The following is a 9,846-nucleotide window of genomic DNA, read 5'->3' as shown; positions in this document are numbered from 1 at the left end:
CCAAAGTAAATTTCTTCTCTAACTGTGACAGTACATAATTCACATAATCTTTATGTCAACCTGATACCTTTCTAGCTCTAACTTTACTTATCAACTCACTCTCAATCTCTAATCGTGTTTATATATATTTCTCCACTAAACTCTTTAGTTTTCACACTTGTGAGTTTATTCAACACAAATATCATGAAATTCCATTATAAAACACCACTTTGGTAAGGGGGTGAGGTCGTAAGGCCTCTGACTCGACTCTCATATACATATCCATATGACACAACTTTCATCATCATAGCGACACCATCACAATCATGTCATTCATTTTAGGAAAAATTATCGTTCATATTTGTATTCTGCAATTCTCAAATTCTTTTATTCACTCAAGTTCACTTATGCACACATTCTATGAATTCTGGATAACTTTTCTCGTCACATTCACTTAATCAAACAAGTCATGTACATAACATCATACGAAATTCAACAAACATGGATAAGTATATTCCAATCGAAACTTTGATTTTGCACATCATCATATGCATGTTATTACAATCATATAAATCTATCCGAATAATTTAATACATTTGTTTAAGCTATACGAGCTTGCCAATCCTAATAATTCAAATAATTATACATGAACATTTGTTCTACCTTTATTTTCAGTAAGTTATCTAAACACATGCATTCACTCGAACAAATCAATCATATACACCATGGGATTGTCAATCAACCATAGATAAGCTCATTATGCCATACAGATATTCTATTTCATGTTTCTCATATCACAAACATGTATATAAACATTTCATGAATTCTTACTCGTACCTTTCTGAGTTTCAATTAATCATAACCGCACTTTATTAGAATACCTTCATATCTCTATCTACGTGATCGGGTGTAGCTCGGTTAGAGAGTACCTTGTCTATACGAGATAGTTCTCATTCGCGTCTGGAGACATCACACTATCACAAATCTGTGGCATGCATAACTAGACTCTTACACGTGCTAGCTTAGTCTAAAAACCAACTAAACCATAGCTCTGATACCATTAAATGTAACACTCCTTACCCGTGTCTTTTGCTGGGACAGGGCACGAGGCATTATAGGACTTAAACACAATAATCATGTAGAAACTGGACCGTAAAATTTCATCTAAATTAAAAAACCTTCATATATATGCTTAACGTCCCTTACATGGGCCTACGGGGCCTAAGACATACATTCGGGGTCGTTCGGGACCAAACCGTGATCATATGAAACTTTTGCAATGCTTAGAAAATTTTCACACTTTGAAGAGTCACACGCCCGTGTGGGTTGGCCGTGTGGGTTTCACACGCTTGTATCCGCAAGCCATGTAACTTTTTATTTATGACGTCAGTAAATAATTTGAACCACATGGCCAAGCCACATGCCCGTGTGCTAAGGCCGTGTTCCCCACACGGTTGAGACACACTGCCGTGTCTCAGCCCGTGTGGCCAACACTTAGGCTATTTTCCAAGCCTTTATGTTACTCTTAATCCTTCACAGCTTTATACCCACCAAGGACACATATTATGACATCATTTTAATGGTTTAGCATCCCGTAATACAACACATTCATAACATTAACATCGTCGTGCACATATTTCACATAATCACATAACGTCAAGTCAAGACACAACGATACATATTCACTTGCCTCGACATGTGACGACCACTTTTACTTTTGGTCTGTGGTTGCTAACCAATCTGTTAAGCATCCATGTTCAAACATTATCAAACTATTTCTATATTACACATTTAATTCATGATTATGACCATCTGGAATGGTCATAAAGCATGCATCCAATTCACATGTCATATTACCAACCATGCATGGCAAACAACCACAATCACATCATCACATCATATGCATGAAGATATAGCATAGATAGAAAGGTTTACACACCATAATTAATATGAGCCAGAACATTTCGCTACTCACAATAACAAATATCATAAAGCTAAGTCCCTACACATGCCATTCACTTAAAAACGTTTATCATAGGTACTAATACTCCAAGGGTGATGGCTTGATAGTGTAATGCTGCCTCTGATGATCTCCAACCCTGAGCTAACTTGACAACACTAAAGAAAAGAGAAAGGAAGAGAGTAAGCTTTATAGTTTAGTAAGACCGTATGAAAATAATAAGCAATTTATAAACATGCTTTTCAAGATAATACAACCATAGTTGTACTTTTACTTATATTCAGATCAAGCTATTTTCTCGAGTCATAGTCACAAATTGTTTATATCTAGAGATACGAAACACGAAATCAAGATCCGATAAATTTCCCTGAAACTAAACTCACACATCTTCTTACCATACAATTTTCAGAATTTTTGGTTTATCCAATCAATACATTTTATTCTTTAAATTCACCCATTTTTTGTTGTTCGACAATTTCGACCCTTACTCACTAAGAATTAATTTTCTCATAATACGGGACTCAGATGATGTTTTCGTCTATTTATTTTGAAATTATATTCATCAATAATTCTAAGCATATAAATTATAACTGAAAAATATTTTTTTTTATAATTTTTAATGATTTTCTCAAATCAGAACAGAGGATTTCGAAATTCATTCTGACTCTTTCTCACAAAAATTTAAATATATCATAATATAAAATCCTTTTTCTTACCTTGTTCCCTTTATAAAAAACTAGACTTGTTAAGCTTCAATTCCATATTTTATTCAATCTCTAAATCACTTTCTACTATTTATAATTGATTTTCCTTATTATTATTGTTTATAATATTAATTTTCCTTATTATTAAAGTTCAATTAAATGTAATTTTCTCTCACAACTTAATTAATTTTTTGATTTTTTATATTTATTTTACTATTTATATTTGAAATTATTTCATCTCTCAAATAAGTTCTCTCATAGTAGAATTCATCTTATCATTACATCTTGATTTTCGAAGAAGATAATTTTAATTCCTCGTGCCTAAAAAAAATAAAAATAAAAAAATAAAAAGCATAAAATTTAAATCTAATTAATTAAATGAAATATTTCTCAAGATCGGCCATTTTTACGTCCCTTATTCTAACAAACCAAAGAACAGAAAATGAGAGCTTGAAGATCTATTTTTTCTCTCTTCAGTTGAAGGCAAAAGCTAAACAATGGGGTGCTCATTTTCTGGTTTGAATGCATTGTACGATGCCGTTAATGGCGGAGGGGACGTTTGGATCAACGAGAACAGGTTCAAGGTCGTGAGGCAGCTCGGTGAAGGTGGGTTCGCCTATGTTTACCTGGTGAAGGAAGTCGTATCCGATTCCTCTTCAGCTTTGGCCAGTGGCTTAGCCAAAAAAGTCAAGGACCCTTCACATCTCTCTGGTTCGTTCTCTTTCAAAAATACCTCCTTTTAATCTTTTTAAGGATTTTATAATTTGTTTTTGATCTGGTTGTTCCTTTAAATCTTAATTAGTGATTGCTTTCAGTTCCTATATTTAGTTTGAATCTTCTCTTCAGCTATATGTTTTTCTTGATTTTGTCATCTTATTGTGACTGGATGTCTGGATTCTTTACAATCTAGTTTCTTTGATTGAAGTTTGGTGATCTTATATGGAATGAAGTCTTTTGTCAATGGAAAATTGAAACCATATATGGTATTTCATGATCTTTTATGGTTTTGTTTTGGTTTATCGATTAGATTAGACTATGGATCTGAAATTATCCTCATTTTTCTTCTATACCTCAATAGTTTTCTGATGATCTCATAAATTTGGATCGTAATTCATGTTGGATAAAACAAGGTGGAATTTTCTATGATTATCACATTCCTAATGGAGTTATAGAACTAAAATTATGGATCAGTTGAGTATTTGATCTCACAGTTTCTGTTGTAAGAACTAGGACATTTGGCTTAGAATTTTGTACTTAATATGGAATTGTCGTGTCTTTGATACATGATGGTTTGACTTATTGCCCATCAGATTCCAGATTTATGCATTTTCTTTTTCATATGCTAGAGTTACTTCTCAAACGGATCTGGTAATATTTCTTTGTTTGGGAAATTTCAAGGACGGTGACCTCTGTTATGCCATTTGCTGGATACCTTATTTTAGAATTGTGTATTCATGGGATCAATGTGAAGTTAAATTGGTTTTAGAACTAACATAACTTGGGTTGCATTTGCAGATGATAGAACTTATGCAATTAAGAAAGTTCTCATTCAGAATAATGAGCAGTTGGATTTGGTTCGAGAGGAGATCCGTGTTTCATCCTTGTTTAGTCATCCTAACCTGCTTCCGCTTCTTGATCACTCTATCATTTCTGTTAAGGTAATCACGCAGATCTCTTATTTTTATTAATCTTAAAATCTATTACATTCATCTTAAATGTTTCTGAAGCTTATTGACTCACTTACCCATAAAATAATGGGGAAACTTTTTTCAAGATTCTTGTGTGTTCGCTTCATAGCTTTTCTTTCAAGTTCTTTTCATGTGATTGTATTTGTCTAAAACATTATGATTTCATTGGCTAGCCTACACAAGAAGGATCATGGAATCATGAAGCGTATTTACTATTTCCTGTTCATTTGGATGGAACGTTACTGGACAATTCCAAAGCTATGACCGCTAGAAAGGAATTCTTTTCTGCCTCAGATGTCCTTCAAATATTTCGGCAGGTGAGTAAAACAATCTTATCTTTTTGCACTATTTGATGCCATTCCTTTTGTAGTTCACTTTTAAGGGCTTCAAATAATTTTCTCATTTGTGTGGCACTTGTTATCAGTGGATCTGATTCGTATCTTTTTGCTTCAACATGTGGCTTCGACATTCCAATGTGTTGGTTTAGCAAAGACTTAATTGAAGTATAGAACAAAAGATGAAAGGAAGGGATAATCATTATCAATGCAGCCTTTATATACAAGTCTCAAGTAACAACCTCAACAAAAATTCAAATTGCTACTCCTACTAACAAGCTAACAACTCCTACTCCTACTAACAAGCTAGCAAATCTCCTTAGGACTTAGTCTTATTTTTTTAAAAAATAGTAGCAGCCTCGAGATACTAACATTCTCCTCCTAACTCAAGTGCTGCAGACACCAAGTTTATTCTTAAGAAACTCAAAAACGACTAACATGAAAAATTTAGTAAAAATATCCATCATCTGATCTTTGATTTGCAATAAACCAATTTCTTCAATAGTCGCCTTCTATGAATTCCTTCTTGACTAGTGTAGCTTCAAGAGTTGCCTCTAATAGTTTCCTAGCATGCAATGTCATCTAAATCAAAATTCCATAATTCAAAATCATCACAAGCTGCTCCAAGAGAGTTACCTTTGCATGCAACTCCTCATTCTCAAAACACTTGATTTGCAGTTGTTCTTGCACGATATGATTATCTGTTGATTTTATCTCAAGCTCAAAACTCTTTTCATTACATTGTGCCATCAATTTCATAATTGTTTGTTGCATTGTTGTCATTCATTCCTGACACTTGGATGCCACTTGCTCCTCCTCAAATAGATTCAATGAGAAACTCTTCTTCTGCATCTTGATCCTAAACATTTCATTGCCACTAGAGTCAAGGATCAGACACATTCCCTCTTTGAACATCACCTTGAATCTTTTCTTTACCAATTGCCCCACACTCAACAAGTTTTGATCAATCTCAGGTACAAACAGAACATCTGAAATCAACTTAGTTCCAGCATAGCTCTCTATTGCTACTGTGCCTCTTCCTTTCACTTCTAGGTATTCTCCATTTCCTATCCTTACTTTTGACTTCAATGACCTGTCAAGGTCTTTAAACAGCTTCTCATCATAAGTCATATGATTGGTACAACCACTATCAACTAACCAACTGTCACATAAAATGCTTGATGAGAAGCAAGAAACGACAAACAAATGGTCCTCTTCTTCTTTAACTATAGCATGTGCTCCACCTTGCTGCTGATTTCTTAGTTCTTTGCAGAACCTCTCAATGTGCCCCATCAAGTTACACTTTCTACATTTCACATCTGGCCTTCTCCAAAACCTGAAATGGGGATGATTATATTTTCCATAATACTTACATGAAGAATACTTATTATAATTTTCAGTACTATTACCTTTTGCAACAGTTTCTAAACCACTATTACAATCACTCTTCTTCCTATTCCACTTCTGTTCCTCTCCTTTTTCACCTTCTTGCATCTTAGCCTTCAATGCTCCTTGTATGCTTCTTTCTATGTTTCCTTCCTGTCTCATTAACCTCCTCTGCTCTTGTGCTTGTAAAGCACTGATCAACTCCACTACTCTCAATTGAGTCAAGTCTTTAGTGTTCTCAAAAGAGGCAATAGTTGCTTCATATTTCTTAGGCACAGAGACAAGTATCTTCTGCACCAGTCTAGAATAAGAGAGATCATTCCCAAGAACTCTTACCTTGTTGGCAATATCTATCAGCTTGTCTAATTATTCTTTGATTGACTCAGACTCCTTCATTTGTAGCCTCTCGAATTCTTTGCTCAAGTTCAACACCTTCATGCTCTTGATCCTCTCATCTCCTTGATTCTTAGCTTTGAGGTAGTTCCATATCTCCTTTGCTGATCCAAAAGCCATAATTCTATTGAATATGGCTGGTGAAACCGAAGCATAAAGACAAGACTTTGCCTTAGCCTTCCTAGTGGTTCTCTCTTTGTGCATTTGACCTAGTTCATAGTTGGATTGTTGGGAAGTAGAGTCACCTCATAGTCTTCCTCTACAGCTTCCCAATAATCACGACCCTTGCTTGATAATTCTCTCCATCAAACACAGGTGGGGCTAAGATGGACAGGTTACTCGATTTCGATTCTATTTTCCTCGAAAACCTTATAAGTGTACCTCTCAAATTTTCTCTTAGAAGTCTCACAAAACTTTTCTCACAAGTCCCTCAAAAAAATGGCTCTGATACCATTGTTGGTTTAGCAAAGACTTAATTGAAGTATAGAACAATAGATGAAATGAATGGATAATTTAATTCATTATCAATGCAGCCTTTATATATAAGTCTCAAGTAACAACCTCAACAAAAATTCAAATTGCTACTCTTACTAACAAGCTAACAACTCCTACTCCTACTAACAAGCTAACAAATCTCCTTAGGACTTAGTCTTATTTTTTTTAAAAATAGTTGCAACCTTGAGATACTAACACAATGTGATGTGGTTTAGGAGGAAAACAGTAAATTAGAAGAATTAGGACCAGAAAATGAGTCGAAAGAAGTTGGAACTCTAGAAAACATTGGATTATAGAAAACTTCTAGCTTTTTTATATTAGTTCAAAGAAAATATTAATGTTATTACTGTAACATATTTATAATAGATTTTTTTGCAAGTAAAGTTACTAGGCTTTCCTGCAAATAAAGTTTTATGCTTAATCCTGGATTTAAACCCTAAAGAAAACTAATAACATAACAGTCTATAATATATCTAATACTTAAAATAACTATTATAAAATAGAACTAAAATAATAAAATATTAAGAATAAAGCACCAGCGTTACTATGTTTTCTCTTTCTGTGTACTAGAATTAGTTTTTTCCATTTTTGGGTTCATTAATGTCAGAACTGATTAGAAATGTCTGTAAGCATGCTGGACCGCATTATTTCTGCAGCTGTGTGCAGGACTTAAGCATATGCACAATCTTGAGCCTCCATATGCGCATAATGATGTCAAGCCTGGTAATGTTCTTTTATCCCATAGAAAAGGAAAATGCCCTCTTGCTATATTGATGGATTTTGGGAGTACTCGTCCTGCAAGGAAGCAAATTCGATCTCGTTCTGAGGCACTACAACTTCAGGTGCTTATTTCTCCATTATGTTTCTTCAGTGCTTAAAAGTCTTCTAATATTTCTGTTCTCTAGAACTTTCTCATCTTTGCTGGAAAATAACTGTTCCTTTAATCTGTATGCTTGATGTTCTACCAACAAACACATATATACTAGTAAACTCAAAAAAGCGACATATAAATACATAATTAGATTATTTTTTATCTTCGTAAAATATGTTAAAAGATATTTTTTCTTGATATTAAATGCAATAATAATCCAAATGTAGGAATGGGCATCTGAGCACTGTTCAGCACCTTTCCGAGCCCCTGAGTTGTGGGATTGCGCAAGTGATGCAGATATTGACGAGAGAACTGATATTTGGTCGTTGGGTTGCACATTATTTGCAATAATGTAAGAATTAATACTTATTCATGCACGTATACAGTGTTAGTTTTCATACGGTTAACCTTTTCTCTTGCATTCTCATTTCATCGTTCATCATGTTCTTGTCCAAAAATATGGTAGACAAAGTGTTCGGGTAATACTTATATCTGGAATATTTTTATTGGTTTCCTTCTGACTTAATCGAAGTTCATTTTAAGTATTCGATGTGAAAGTTCTATAATGGTAAAAACATAGTGGCCATAATTTCATTAAGTTTTCTATTGGTATTGGCATGAAGAGTGATGATTATATCTAACCTAATTGATTGAGATTTGGCTGTTGGCAAGTGGTTATGCTCCAAAATGACTTATCTGTTTTCACACCAAGTAAGCATAACTGCATGATACAACACACACGCACAGAAAAAAAAAAAAAAAAGAAGGAAAACAAAAGGAAGAACACATTATGTGCTTTAATAAAAATGACCTTGTGAAATATTAGTCCTGGGAAAAAGTTGACTAGAATCATGCCATTGTTGCATATCTAAGTTTTGCCATGACATCTTTTACTTGCATCTCTAGACAATAAAATCAATTGTAACGTGTATACAATCCATTCATATAAGTTCATTTATTAGAACTTGATGCGTTGTAATGTTTAGTTGGTAACTTAATGACATGTGATGCCAATGAATTTGACAATATTGTAAGCAGTAGAGTCTCAGAAATGTGGGTATACCCTGTTGTTTTCTGATGCTAATTCGAAAAAACTCTCCCATTTTGGGGTTTCATATCCTTCATAAAGTGTCTTTGAATGAACTTGTTTTGGAGTTTCATGTGTCTGGCATGCATTGTCCCTCTTTATACCTTGATGAATACATTGTAATGCTGTTATCCTCTGGGGTGAACCTTATCAGTTTTATTTATCTTGTTAGGTAATTGATTTTCATTTGTTGTAGGTATGAGGTATCCCCTTTCGAGTATGCACTTGGAGAATCAGGAGGAAGCCTGCAATTGGCTATTATAAATGCACAGATTAAGTGGCCAGCTGGACCTAAACAACCATATCCAGAAGAACTTCACCATTTTGTGACTTGGATGCTTCAGCCTCAACCTGCTCTTCGCCCTCGCATAGATGATATTATATATCATGTTGACAAGTTGGTCACAAAGTTTTCACAGTGATATCATATGAGGTAAGAAGGAAAGGGCGTTCAACCAGTGACGTGCAAGTTGACCAATGCACATTCTAGCAACTTGCATCATGGATATCATTTACTTCATAAGTGAAAAGCGTCCATGAAAGCAATGACAGTTCCTTAGTGAAACTCTCGCATAGATTATTGTTTTCGGTGAAGTTGTGCATTAATTCATTTTTCATAATTATTTAACTTCATGATCTGTAGTTTGTTGAAATACAGATCTGTCTCTGAATCCCTGATTCAATTTTATAGGAAAGCCTCAATAATTTTTGTTATCACTCAGTTCATATTTCAGGTAACTCTTTCATTTTTTTTTTATTTAATTTGCAGACCTACTTGAAGTTAATAAGCCATGCCTATTTCAAGATTTTCTTATCCGTTATTTGTTCTGTAAAAAGTTTGAAGTATTGACTAATGTTGCTTGGACTTTTCGTTCTTCTTTAATTACCAATTTAGACACATGATAATTAGGATATTATCCTCTAAAGATCTTTTAAATATAACATCCT

At 34.1% G+C, this 9,846-nt stretch overlaps 1 protein-coding gene across 1 annotated transcript; it reads left to right on the top strand.

The window, feature by feature from the left end:
• The first annotated feature begins 3,024 nt into the window (after positions 1-3,024).
• Positions 3,025-9,612, top strand: LOC107887053 (serine/threonine-protein kinase 16). The gene is made up of 6 exons (XM_016811182.2): positions 3,025-3,354; positions 4,159-4,301; positions 4,505-4,648; positions 7,597-7,782; positions 8,039-8,163; positions 9,095-9,612. The coding sequence occupies exons 1-6, from the start codon at positions 3,141-3,143 to the stop codon at positions 9,318-9,320; spliced, it is 1,038 nt and encodes a 345-aa protein (XP_016666671.2). The 5' UTR covers positions 3,025-3,140; the 3' UTR covers positions 9,321-9,612.
• The last annotated feature ends 234 nt before the right edge of the window (positions 9,613-9,846 follow it).

This window comes from Gossypium hirsutum, chromosome A03 (genome assembly GCF_007990345.1).
Source record: "Gossypium hirsutum isolate 1008001.06 chromosome A03, Gossypium_hirsutum_v2.1, whole genome shotgun sequence".
NCBI classification, from domain to species: domain Eukaryota; kingdom Viridiplantae; phylum Streptophyta; class Magnoliopsida; order Malvales; family Malvaceae; genus Gossypium; species Gossypium hirsutum.
This window is presented reverse-complemented; position numbering and strand designations above follow the sequence as displayed.

Bases quoted from the DNA above. Each gene is read 5' to 3' on its own strand.
- LOC107887053 (XM_016811182.2), top strand. From the start codon at position 3,141: ATGGGGTGCTCATTTTCTGGTTTGAATGCATTGTACGATGCCGTTAAT. The intron at 3,355-4,158 runs GTTCGTTCTCTT...TTGCATTTGCAG, and splicing joins GGACCCTTCACATCTCTCTG to ATGATAGAACTTATGCAATT. The intron at 8,164-9,094 runs GTAAGAATTAAT...CATTTGTTGTAG, and splicing joins TGCACATTATTTGCAATAAT to GTATGAGGTATCCCCTTTCG.